Source organism: Pistacia vera, unplaced genomic scaffold (genome assembly GCF_008641045.1).
Source record: "Pistacia vera cultivar Batoury unplaced genomic scaffold, PisVer_v2 Contig218, whole genome shotgun sequence".
Taxonomy (NCBI): domain Eukaryota; kingdom Viridiplantae; phylum Streptophyta; class Magnoliopsida; order Sapindales; family Anacardiaceae; genus Pistacia; species Pistacia vera.
The window spans coordinates 876746-890892 of NW_022196022.1; the positions used below are offsets into that span (position 1 = coordinate 876746).

Consider the following 14147-nt stretch of genomic DNA (forward strand, 5'->3'; position numbering starts at 1 on the left):
ATTTTTTATTTTCTTGATTACACAATACACTAATGAAATAATATGAATACTAAATGAGTGCAATCTAAAAAATACGGGGACTTACTTGCATCTTAGAAACTATGGGATAATTTAAACCCCCAAGGTTAAGCCCAATCCAAATAAACCCCTCAAATATGGATAATAACTAAGAAACCTCTACCGTTAGTCCATCCACATATGTCATATGTTTTAACAAAAGAAAGGTAAAAGTGTAAACAATTTAAGTAAACCCCCATGTGTTTCATAAATTACCAAGTACCTGCAAGTATTGGAAATGGGACCCTAACCCCCATTCTGTAAACATTTACCGTTAAGCTTAACTAACAAGCTGGTAAACTTGTAATTTGACTTTTAAAAGAGGGTTTTTTTTCATCATTCCTAGGAAAACCCTAGCTTTATTTTTCTCATTTTCCTCTTCTTGTTTTTTCTTTTTCCTATTTCCCCTTACTTCTTCCATCTCTCTCTCTCTCTCTCTCTCTCTCTCTCTCTCTCTCTCTCTATAGCAAATGCCTTAATGCCCTTCACTAAGGTTTGATCAAGCCACTATTGATTGCGTAAAGGTCCGATCTGGATTTTACAAGTGTTGATAGGGTCAAATTTGACCTCTATCGACACCAAGAGGCCGAAAATGGCCTCACCGGCATCAAGGCTACATCTAGCCTTTCGACGATGGTAAACGCCAAACCCGGCCTCTATGAAATTTCCACGGGCCAGATCTAGCCATAACGGCTACCAAGAGGCCTCATTTGGTCTCTATCAACGTCGCTATGAAGGCTTTCGAGCCTTTCGTGGATGCCATGAGGCCTCTGCTGACAAGCGGTGGCCTCTAAGAGCATCTCCAAATGACTCTTTATATGACCAAAACTCTCTATTATAAAGAGTTTATTCACAAAAACAAGAGTCTAACAGACTCTTTATTCTTTAAATATAAATTAAATAGTGAGTTTGACTCTCCACATCTAGAGAGTCAAATTTCACTCTCTATCCTAATTTTAATTAATAAATTACAAGTTTTTATACATTTTATTTATTAATTCTCTCTCCTATTAAGTCCCTTTCTTGAAAAAAACGTTTTTCCTCCCAACAATGGTCTTTTGAGTTGTATATATATTCATGCTCTATTTTCTTTTCTCTAAAACATGAATTTTCAAGCTGGTAGTAATGGAAATTTGTATATTGGTTCCATTGAAAAATGGAGGGCAAGTAATGAAATATAAAGAGGGAAATTTAGGAAAAAGAAAAGGAGGGAAAAAAAATTAAAATCGTAAATGCTTTGTGGGAAAATGCAAAATGAAGAATTAAAATTTAAAGAGTTTATTGGATTTGAATAAAATTTTTGTTTTTTATATTTATAAATTAATGAAGATGTTCTTTGTTTGTATGAAAATTGATCTTTAAATAAAGAGTGTTATTGGAGATGCTCTAAGGCTCTCAAGGCTTCTAGTGGTTGCCATGAGACCATGGAGGCCTCCAATAATGTCACGTGGTGGTTGGAGGCAGTGGAGTTGGCCGCAGAAGGTGGTTGGGCTATTAAGGTTTTGTGTGTAATTTTCTCCAAGGATAAACTTGTCTTTTTACCTATTAATGGGTTTTCATTAATAATCTTGGATGGAGTGGAGGCTAAGGCCTTATTTCTGAAACTAGCTAGTACTTTCTATAGTTCCTCAAATGCGAGGGGGTTCACTTAAAATTTCCCATAAATAAATGTTATAATTATCAATAAATTGAAATTAAAATTGAAAAATTGAAAAAAAAAAAAATCCAACCCAACACTAGGGCTGAGCGAGTTCGGGTACCCAACCCAAAACCTAAGGAATCAGAATCAGTACTGTGCGATTCTGGGTACCCTATAATGTTCAGAGCTCCTTCATACAACCCCACTTTCTTCAATCGATTCTTCTTCTTCGAATCAAAACCTGAATAAACAAATCTTGAGAATCAATCATTGATTTTCAAAACTAAACCGCCAATCTCGAATCCAAACCTATTAACATTGAACCACATTCACCATTTAATGATTATTCAGATTCCATCATCTTCCAACAACAAAAGTTGGTTAAACCAAAAAGAAATCAACGATTTTGTCAAAAATATGACCCATTATCAAGTAAATATCACAAAGGAAGGACTAAATTTGAAAACCTCCAATTTCAAAGTAAGAACCCTAATATTCAAATTTATTCAAATGAGAATCTAAATCAATTTATGAGCCTTAGATCACCTCAATTAAATGGGAAAATTATTATTTTCTCTGAAATTTGACCTAAGTAATAGTAAGAAAGTTACATATTGCTGTATAATTTCAAGTGCATCTCAAAACAAACTTATTGTTTGGACTAAAGACTAGTTGGGTTGAAATTACACATCTATAAATTAATAATCTCATTCATTTTTTTTTTCCTTTAATACCGTTTTATGAGTTAGAGTTTTGTTTGTAGTGACTCATTTTTATGGCTTTTTTATGATTAGTTTTAAGGCTTCTAAATTATACATTTTTTATGACATTTATGAATAGTTTCAAATAATTAAAATTGTATTTATTTTTATATTCAAAATATAAAATAGAAATATATACAAAGATTTTTGTTTAAATATCTCTAAACAGACTTTTAACTTTTAAGTGTCTTATAGTCAACATGAAGGATCAACAATTATAATTGATTACTGAATAAACATGAAAATTTTCCAATTGGTTTTTAGCACAAACAATTTTCAATCAAGTTTTGCTGATCCGCATTTTTGTAAATTCACGATGGAGGAGTAGAAGTTTCTAGTCAATGGAGTAAGGCAGGTATTCTAGTAACAAAGAAGCTACTTCATGAAGCTAAGGTGACCGGTTCACAGCCATCCTGAACACAAGCTAAAACATCCCTGTAGTCTCTTGAAATGGTGAAAGAATCATAAACCTGTCCATCACTACTCTTCTTGTACTCAAAGAGAAGTGAAGAGTGGTTGAATGCTGTTAGTTTGACAAATCCGTAGTCTGAATCACTGTAAAGACTCCAACTGGGTTGTAGAGGGCCAAAATCTGAAAAGTGACTCCCTCCCCCACCAACAACGATGTGGATTGTTCCATTCACAGTGCCTGAATAATGATATTTTTCTGTACTGACGCATTGGTGCTGCATTGAATTCATTCAAGTTCGAAGATCAGATTTGGCGAAAACTAAGATCATGACATGTAACTTCCATTAATGAAGTTATGTTCCATGTACTAGAAAGAAAACAATAAGACAGCTTCATGATTAAATTTATACCTGGTAAATGGGGCATGTTCTTTCATAGTTATGGACGTGTCCGTAGAATGCAATGTCGACTTTGTACTTTTGCCATAGCTTCTGCAAGCTCTCCCTTCCCATGGGCTCCCCAAAAGAACCTTGTTGCCAGTAGGACGAGGAATACCCAAGAACACGATGAGCAACAAAGATCAACCAAGGCTGTTTCTGTCTGTCTGCTGACGCGAGGCAGTTCTCAATGAACTTGTACTGCTCAGAACCCTCCCTCCAGTCATGCTCACTGTCAGCTATACAGAAGTGAAACATGCCATAGTCTGTTGAATACCTGCAATGGAGAATTAATATAATTGTAATTCCCTATAGCTAGCTAGTAGGTAAAGTCACTCTCTTAATTATCAACTCTAAATGTTCTCTGCTCTTTTATATCAATCTTCCATTCCAATAACCTTACAGAAGAATGTGGAGAAGAAATCAAGTTTTCATACCAAAATTTAGCTCTGTTCTCAGCTGGAACATAATACATTGTCTCAGCTAGCACACCACATTCACCACCTGAATCATTATGGTCATAAAAGGATCCTGTCCCTGGGCAGTCACGTTCATGGTTGCCACTGCAAGATGAATAACTTAGTTTAAGTACTGTAAACTGGCATGAAGTTATGCCTATGAAGCTATAACTTCGTTATGCATGCCTAGCAACAAAAAAACATTTTCAAGATGCAAACCTTGCAATCATATATGGCACAGTAGATGCAATGGGTTCCACCTGTGATATGAACTGATCCCATTGTGAAATATATCCATTTGCATATGTAATGTCTCCTATATGAAAAACTATGTCGATGTTTTTCATGTCTTTGACGAGTTGGTCTGTGGTATTAAGTGAGCCTGGTTGATAATTGCTGTACTCGTTTGAACCATCACGCTCTGCCTGAAACAGATGAGAAGAATATTTATCTCTTCACAGATTCATTGCATCCAATATCTGTCATGTTCGGAAATACAAGAGAAAGAAATGAGCTTTATTTTGTCTCATTTTTCAGGCATGGCTCTCCCATTAGTTAGTTGCAAATGATCAAGTTGCATTTCTAATTCTTCCAAAAGACATTCTGTTGCCATTACCTTTCCCATATCGCCAAATATTATAACACGCTGTAATGAGTCCTGCCCTGGAAATGGTGATGACTTGAAAGAATAGGTCTTGCTAAAGATATAGGAACCATTAAGTAACCTATGACCAAGCTTGTAAGAGTACCTGAATCAACAATCATCTCACTGAGTTAATTACAGTAATCAGTCATACACCTCAGCATGTGCCAAGACATGAAATTTGCCAGTTTAGTTGTATACAGAGAGTTTGGCCACAAATCTTTTAAGAAACTTGTATGGATGAACCCAGGATCACGCCAACCTACTGTTCGTGCCGGTGGAGCTGCACGTTATGATAATAATTTTGTTACTACCATGGCCCCCAATCATCAAACATTCTAGCTACTTGTTTCCCAGTTTAGGGTAAAAAGCATGATAGTTAGATGGTCAAACTATTGCAAAGTCTATCGATCAAGAGAACATGGATCATACCACACATGCTGTTTCGATGAAATGTTAAAGTTCCAGCTGGTGATTGAGTTTGTGATTCTCCTTTAAAACCCCACTCAACGAAAGGTACAGCTTCAATAATGTTATACCCACTTGTCCAGGTAACAGCCATCTGAGGGAAGATAAACAAATATTGAGTAAGGCTAAGTTTAATTTGATTCATAATTAAACCTTCAGCCACAGCTTGAGAATGAAATCAAGATGTTCATAGAAAATGATGGAGATTATTATAACATAGACCTACCTCATTCCAAGATTTTCCTTGAGAAAGACGTGGATAAAGGGGTGCCTTTGGATTTGCAAAACTTATAACATTTGAAACTGCTACCAGTTTTGGCTGAAATACACAAAGCATCAACTATTAGTCTAAACTTGAACTGCCATTTGGAAATCCAAAAGCTACAGGTATGACAATAACTACCAAAGATGAGGGAGAACAGTTTGATTGAGACTTACTTCTGATAAACCACCTGAAAATAATGCAAATGAGAAATCTGCCCGCTGATTGATCAGCTGAAATTTCAAAGAAGCTTTTCCTGTCTTTGAGTAGTCATCATTGGATTCGTTGGCATACTTGTACTGCAAAGGAGGAAACATTTGTACATGGCATATTGGTATTGATCAGAAAAGCTAACTTCACTGCCATTCTACAATTTCCAGAGAAAAGTTAACATTACAGTAATACATACCTTGATAGGAGCTGAGCATATATTTGGAGATTGTTGCCTAACATCATCAGTTGGGCATGTCGATGAGCTGTGATAATAGAATTACTTCCTCACTTAATGGTTCTTTAAGTTCAGTTAAAGCATAACTGTTTGAATGTCGGCAACTATACTATGAACATAAAAACTATGATAATAATAAAGAATAAATAAACAAAATGGCAAGGCAGGAGACATTACTTGAAATATGCAGGGGAAAACACTGCGACCCAATCATCTGCAGAAGGGTCAGGGCATTCAAGTCCCACGGTTACCCACTGAGAATCTTCCCCCTGCACAAACAACCAAATTGAACATCACTAATCTCATAGTCACTAGCTGCTTAAGACAATTGACTGCAAATTTGGGAGAACTTTATGTTTAGGGATACTTTTATTCTTGCTATAGCCATAAGTTTAATGTAGGATTCAATGCTGTTCAATTACACATTTTAAATATGGAATCTAATGCAGTTCAACATGAAATGCATAATTCATGGACATACATTCTGTCAATAATAGGATGCAAGAAAAGTACAATTCCGATAAATAAAAGAACACAAGGCTATAACATAATTATTTTATGATTGGTCTCATAATGCAGTTGAATTGATCTTCGGAAGTTCTTAATGCTTCTTCTATAGGGTTCCTTAATTATTTTTGGCCTGAAGCATGATCCACAAAGCTAGTAGCTTGAAAAATGAGTCATCAATGGCTGGACACACTAAAGGGATAGATAGTTTTCCAAATAAGACTATCGTCCATTAAGCAATTTAGTGAACATCTACATATCAATCACAATATTGGAGCAACGGAAAGACCAAAGATGTTACACAATGGATTCGATGTAAGCTATGAAAGAATAAAATATTCAAAAACAACTTTCTTTTCTCAGCCATTAGAACAATAGGAGCTGAAACCAATTAATTTATTCAATCTCATAAAATTTGCTCCTAAAACGAATCAAGAATACAACTTCAAACAGCCAAAACACAGAATAAATATCTGTCTGCAAAAGAAATTTTCAAAAACCAATTAAAATCACCTTTTGGCCAAGAACAAGCGGGTAGGCTTTGACGGAAGCATTTTCGTGAAGTGCAAAAAGAGCTCTGTGAATAGCAATCTTTGACAATGGCTGAACACCAGCATTCCCACTATCAGCTTCAACAACTACTAGTAATGGACCCAACTTTACTGTTTGCAGTAAACTCCAAATCGTTAATAGACATATCAGAGACAAGAAACTCTTCATTTCTGAAACTAATTAAGCTTCCGCAGTCTGACTCAGCAATCCAACTACATGTAAATACAAAGTATTTAAGTATGAATGCTCGTTCAAAGGCCGGCCATAGGATTTTTTTTATAGAGGGATGCTCTACTAGGCCCACCATTCATCTTATACGTTTCAGTTTAAATTATTCAACAGATAAGAAGGTACTTCTCAAATTTGAAAAGAAGATGAAGTTAAGCATATATAATAATCATTTTTTTTTTTATTTATCAGATTGGAATTTTGAGAATATGCCAATCTGAAGGAGGAAGAAGATAAGAAGACGTTATTTTTGGCGGGAATAAAATAACAACCCATGTGATTTATTTAAACTAGAAGATAATTAATTGTTTTTAATTCAATATTCACATGGATAATGTCTTGATCTATTTTTAAATTAATTGGATATGCAGGATGGGAAGAATGTAAGGGATTTACTAATTTCAGAATAATTTCTCTGGTTTATTAATTAAAATTGTTTTACTGGTCATTTTCTTGAAGCCGAATCTTGTATAAATTTATAAATGAATTGGTGTCATATCAAAACTAAGCCAATTATGCAAGAAATATATGGACCATTTTTATTATTATTGTTTTTTTTTTAATTATTTTTTAAACTAAAAACAGAGAATTTTAATTAAATTTTATGTTTAAGATTTCAAAGAGATCGATGCTGTTGGCCACCCACTTAAACATTATCTAAACGTGATGTTATTTAAATTCCATTTTTATATTCTTTGTAAGTCCCAAAATTTAAAAAAAAAAAAAATATATATATATATATATATCGTAAAATTTAAATAGGTTATAATTCATTTTCAAAATTACACTTCTCATAATCTTCTCAACCTGACTTCTCTTCTCTCTAATCTCCAGTAGCAACAAGATAAATAGTGAGATTTCATTAGAAAGTAATTTTTATTGTAATCATACATTATATTTATTTCCTTCATTTTATTTGTTTACGTTTTGGAAAATGAAAGAATTTTTTTCAGAAACTAATTTGTGATTTAAAAATTTAGCCAGTAAAAACAACAAAAAAAAAAAAAAAAAACAAACAGGGGATGAGCAAAGTGTGCTTCATAGAATGATCTTATAGTAAGAAGTTGTTTATATATATATATATATATCCCCTAAAGTGTGACCTCTCTGATTGATAAGCAGGCAGGAGTTTTAAAGCTCTAAAATTGGTGGATTTTGATATGTTTGATGATTCGACACGTGACTGCATTTAATTAGTCATGATGTGGGAAATGTACATTTGATTGCATGTAATTGGTGATGATATGAGATATGTAGATGTACAGGATTTTTGATTACATGTGGTTTAATATAATTGGTTGGTGGATATGTTTAATCCCTTCACTTCCTATTAATTGGTTGATGGATGTGTTTAATCCCTTCACATTACCATTAATACAAACATTTCATATTCATATTAAATATCTATATGTTTTAACTACTTTTTTTTTTTTTTTTTTAATTCTCATCATCTTCTTGATTCATTCATTTCTAGATGACACACTTGCATGTTTGTGAACAGAAACATTGATTTTAATATATATATAATCTAAATTGGTGGATTTTGACATGTTGGATTACATTTAATTGGCTGAAGGAAGCGGTTTCATTTACGTTTATCCAGTTGGGGTGGAGAAAATCTTAGTATGGATGCATAAAGTTTACGGAAGGCCAATAATATACATTACTGAGAATGGTAATTGGTAATTTCTGAAGTCATTTTATGGCATTAAATTATTTGGTAAACCTTGGTTACTTTTCTGTATAGGGATTGCTGAGATACGAAACGATAGTCTTCCAGTTGATGTTTCACTAAAGGATCCATTTCGGATTAGCTTTGTTCGTCAGCATTTGTATCGGATAAAAAATGCAATTCAGTAAGTTATTTTAAAAATCTTATTATAATAATTATTATTATTATTAAAACCCAATCTTATGTTTAATATTTGTGTAATAATATTAATGAGGCAGGTTAGGAGTGAATGTGAGAGGGTATTTTCATTGGAATGCATTTGATGATTTTGAGTGGGGATAGGGGTTGAATCCAAGGTTCGGATTTTGTTATGTTGATTACAAAAGAAATCTCACCCATATCCCCAGACTCTCTGCTAAATGGTTCCAAGGTTTTCGCCAAGGTATATATATTAATTAAATTTTTTGTATCATATATCAGCTGAATTTTGTAGGTCAATAAAATGCCAATATAAATTTTACCTTAAACTTGAATCAGTCACACATTTGCAAGTGACAGAAAAGTTTGGGGCCAATGAAGTTTCAGAATTCAGATGTTATATTGAAATGTAAAGATAGATTTGCCAAATAACTTACTTGATAATTCAGTGTATATATTATTATTGGCGAGGCAAATCATATGGGAGAAAGTTGCCGTCCTCTCAAATTAATTGATTGTTTGTCTAAGACTTGAACCATTAATTAAACTTGGAAATAACAGCGATGTGATTAGTTAATTTGACACTAAATTTTGACTAAAAGAACCAACATTATTGGAGTATTAACAGTATGATTGCACAAGGTAATAGAATTCAAAATGAGTTTCCTTTCTCTAAACAAATTTGTTGTTAGAGTAAAATTTATGAAAATTATTTGTTTTTTATATAAAAAACATAAAAGTTTTCTAATATTAATTTACCAAAAAGGTTTTAACATTAAATAATAAATTAAGTCAAATTCATAAAATATAATAGAGATATTTTTTAAGTTTCATTACTTTAAATAAGTTATAAAATAAAAAAAACTTAATTTGAGCTTCTATCACAAATCATAAAATAGTTTATATTTAAAAATATATTCGAACAACTTTAAAATTTTTCAAAATCACTTATTGTTTAAAATAAGTTATTGTCCAATGGATGATGAGCTTTTCTTTTTCCACTTATAAAGGCAAATAGCTAAAATTTTTCATAAAATCTAGTTTAATATAGTATATTGAATAAACATTACAAAATGAACCATAAATGAGTTTAAAAAGAATATCAATAAACTCGCTTTTTAAAACTTTTAAAACAAAATTTGAGATATAATATTATAAAAAGAATCAAGGAAAACATTTTTATTATATTAAATGAAATTGTATCTAAAAACCCACTAAAGAAATCACATTTAGTTATAGCGAGAATGGTATTGTCCCACCCAAGGTTTGGCGAAATGACACTTTTGCACCCGTCAAGTTTCAAAATGACACATTCCCACCCTCCATCAGGTTCTGTTAGCGTTTGCTGTTAAAGTTGATTGAAAAGACAAGAATACCCTTAAATATTTAGCTTTATTATTTTTTTCATATCAACAAACAATTACCAATATACTCACTCTTTAAATATGAAATTACTAACATGCCCTCAACTATATATGGTAATTAAATTACCAATTTGTCCTTCTTATTTTTTTTTTATTTTTTTTTTTGGGTTAAAAATGATGTTTTAAATGAATGAAGTTACCGTTGGAATTTTAAAAATTTAAAACCTGTAGAATTACCAATTTGTCCTTATAGTTGCTGCAACCATAAACTTGCATTTATATTTAAAATTTGTCAATTGAAACCCAAATAAAATTATGTATTACATTACTAATATCCCAAAAATAAGAATCCAAATCGTAAATTCGCGGTGCATATATATAAGAAAATTTTGTCAATTGAACCCAATAAGAATAGGGATTTCAATACAAAGAAAACACGTTTCCACAAACTTTGTGCAAAGATAAAAAAATAGGACTGTAGAATTAATAGAGAAGCAAAAGTGCAATACCAAATAGCCACAAATTACAAATATTACAGAGAAAGCTTTGCCTTATCAGATCAGGAGACTTAATTTTATAATGATTTCGATAATGATTTTTGGCTATGTTACACTCAAGCTTGTCAACATTTTAAATATATTTTCCCCTTCTAATTAATTGCTTCCAAAAGTTGTCTTGGAAATAATTTTTGCTATCAAAATTGTAAATTCTTGGAATACTTTGATCTCCTTGCTTTCATGATGTCTCCATCTTTCTAACATCAACTCTACACTTGAAATCATCGCTGGAATGATACCGTATGCAGAAAAACACACCATTCTTTAATATTCTGTCAATTGAATATAGAACATTAAAGTAACCACCAAACAAGGCAAAATTTGTGATTGATCCCATTAAAAATTACCATCAATTCAATTGAGAACATCAAAGTAACCACCAAACAAGGAAAAATTTGTGATTGATCCTATCAAAATAACCATCAATTCAACAGAGAACATCAAAATAATCATTAAACAATGCAAACTTTGTGACTGATCCATCAAAATAACCATCAATTCAATAGAGAACATCAAAATAACCATTAAACAATGCAAACTCTGTGACTGATCTCATCAAAATAACCATCAATTCAACAGAGAACATCAAAATAACCACCAAACAAGGCAAAATTTGTGACTGATCCCATCAAAACAACCATCAATTAAACAGTGAGCATCATCAAACAAGGCAAAATTTGTGACTGACCCCATCAAAATAACCATCAGTTGAACATAGAACATAAAATAACCACCAAACATCCAAATAACCACCATTCTTTAATACTAGGCCAAAAAAATTTGAAAACAAAAGAATCAATGGGTATTGAGAATAGAAAACTATATTTTAACTTGTGGATTTGGAACAATTATTACACAGATATAAAAGTATCCCTTGCCACAATTATTACAATTATTATCAGCAAATACATGTACATAAATATTAATGTTTCGTTGGTATATCTCTACTGAACCAGGTTTCTTCAATATTTTATTAAAGAAAACTGGACATAATCATACATGGTAAAGTACCTCCAGTTTTGCACAAATGAGACAAAGAGAAAACAAAAATAATTAACATATTTAAAGTCAAATCCCATCAAGCTCTCTACTATTTCTTGTAGTATATAACCTATAGCCCACTTTCTCTACTTGCCAAAAATCTTCACGCCCCTTCACTCTTTTCTTCATCGAGAAACCAACTCCACTCTTTCTAGCTCTTTCTCAAACTCTCAAAACAGGTCACACCAAATTATCCCAATATCCTATATATTTTCTACACAAATAATCATCAGTTCTGAGATAAGTCTTGAGCACATGTATTTAAAGTCTTGAAAGACAAGGAAATTAAACCTCTTTTGAAACAAGAATTTTTGAATTTTTGAATTCTTGCTTAATTTTATTCTATAGAGTAGGGATGAATTTATACATGATTTACAACAACAAAAAGGAAAGAAAATAAACATAAATCAATCTAAACTAGGAAAGAATCACATTAGTAATATACAGTAACTAAAAAGGAATGTATCCCTAATGTATCCCTAAACTTTAGGGATTTATTTCTTATTTCCAACACTCCCCCTCAAGCTGGAGAATAGATGTCTATCATTCCCAGCTTGCTTACCAAGAACTCAAACCCAGGTTTGGGCAAAGCTTTGGTAAGTAGATCAGCTTCTTGAAACTTTGTTGAGACATATGAGAAGCTGTTAATTCCTTCTTCCACTTTCTCCTTAATGGAGTACCTATCGATCTACATGCTTTGTTTGATCATGATGCACTAGATTGTGTGCTATGCTGATTGTTGATTCACTGTCACTATAAAGCTTCATAGAATCTGTCTAGGGAATCCTTAAATCTACCATTAGTCGTTTCAACCAAAGTAGCTCACAAATTCCTTGTGCTATGGCTCTAAACTTAGCTTTTGCACTACTACCGGATACAACCGACTGCTTCTTACTCCTCCAAGTGACCAGATTTCCCCAAACCTTAGTGCAATAACCAGTAGTAGATCACTTATCTTCAACAGACCTTGCCCAGTCAGCATCTGTATAGCTGTCAATCCTTGTCTGATCAGTCTTTTGAAATAGTAATCCTTTTCCTGGAGTACCTTTAAGATACCTTAGGGTATGATTTATAGCATCAAAGTGTTTTTATGTGGGTGTATGCATGAATTGACTCACCACACTTATTGCAAAGGCAATATTCGGTCTAGTGAGTGACAAGTAGATGAGTTTGCCTACTAATCATTGGTATCTTGCTTATCTACCAGAGGATCTTCTTGAGTACTCTTGCACTTCCAATTCAATTCTAATGGTGTACCAGCCGGTTTGCACCTTAGTTTTCCAGTCTCTTCTAATAAGTCAAGAATATACTTTCTCTAAGAGATATAAATTCCCTGTTTGCTTCGTACCACCTCCATAGCAAGAAAGTATCGAAGGTTTCCCGACTATTTAACTTCAAACTCCGCCTTAAAGTATTTCTTCAAATTCCCAATCTCTTGCGCATCATTTTGTTATGATAATATCATCAACATAAACAATCAAGATAGATATTTTACCATTATGAGAATGCTTGGTGAATAATGTGTGGTCTGCTTGCCCTTGATGATACCCGAAATCCTTCACAGCCAAGCTAAACCATTTGAACCAAGCCCTAGGAGATTGTTTTAATCCATACAATGACTTCTTTAACTTGCACACCTTACCCCTTTGTTCTTCTTTCTCAAACCCAAGTGGAATCTTCATATAGATCTCTTCATTAAGTTCTCCATTCAAAAAAGCATTTTTAATATCCATCTGATGTAGCTCCCAATCAAGATTAGCAGCCAATGGTAGTAACACTCTGCTTGAATTGAGTTTTGCAACAGGAGCAAATGTCTCCTCATAATCAATCCCAAATGTTTGAGTAAATCTTTGAGCAACTAATCTGGCCTTATACCTCTCAATAGTTCCATCATATTTGTACTTGACAGTAAAAATCCATTTGCAGTCAACAATCTTATGTTCTCTAGGTAAATTCACAATCTCCCAAGTTTTATTATCTGTTAATGCCTTCATTTCTTCCACAACTGCAATCCTCCACTTTGGAACATGTATGGCACTCTCAATGTCTTTAGGAATCTCAATACCATCCATCTTTGAAATAGATTCCCTACATTAGTCAGACAGTTTAGAGAATGTAACATGATTCGCAATAGGATGTTCAGTGCAAGACCTTACTCCCTTTCTGATAGTAATAGGAATATCAAAGCCATTTTGCTGTTCATTACCTATCTTCGAGTCTTCCACCATAGGACTAGGCTCCTCCGAATCTTCCACCATAAGACTAGGCTCTGGGTTTGATGGTTGGTAGGGAGTAAGAGCTTTTGGCCTTCTAGAGTAGATAATACTGTTCCATTTTGAAGTTTAGGTGTCTATTTTGTCATGAGTTTCTCCCTCTGAACTAGGTGTTGTAAATGAAGGATCATTGTCATTTAAAGGAAGAGAAATGGAAGGATCCCAATGTGG

At 33.0% G+C, this 14147-nt stretch overlaps 1 protein-coding gene across 1 annotated transcript; it reads right to left on the minus strand.

The window, feature by feature from the left end:
- Positions 1 to 2692: 2692 nt before the first annotated feature.
- LOC116130236 (probable inactive purple acid phosphatase 27) lies at positions 2693 to 6831 on the minus strand. The gene is made up of 12 exons (XM_031415980.1): positions 6605 to 6831; positions 5762 to 5853; positions 5546 to 5612; positions 5313 to 5435; positions 5101 to 5193; positions 4839 to 4968; positions 4608 to 4689; positions 4380 to 4512; positions 3983 to 4188; positions 3743 to 3868; positions 3279 to 3582; positions 2693 to 3143 (listed from the first exon to the last, which is right to left on the minus strand). The coding sequence occupies exons 1-12, from the start codon at positions 6809 to 6811 to the stop codon at positions 2838 to 2840; spliced, it is 1869 nt and encodes a 622-aa protein (XP_031271840.1). The 5' UTR covers positions 6812 to 6831; the 3' UTR covers positions 2693 to 2837.
- Positions 6832 to 14147: the final 7316 nt, after the last annotated feature.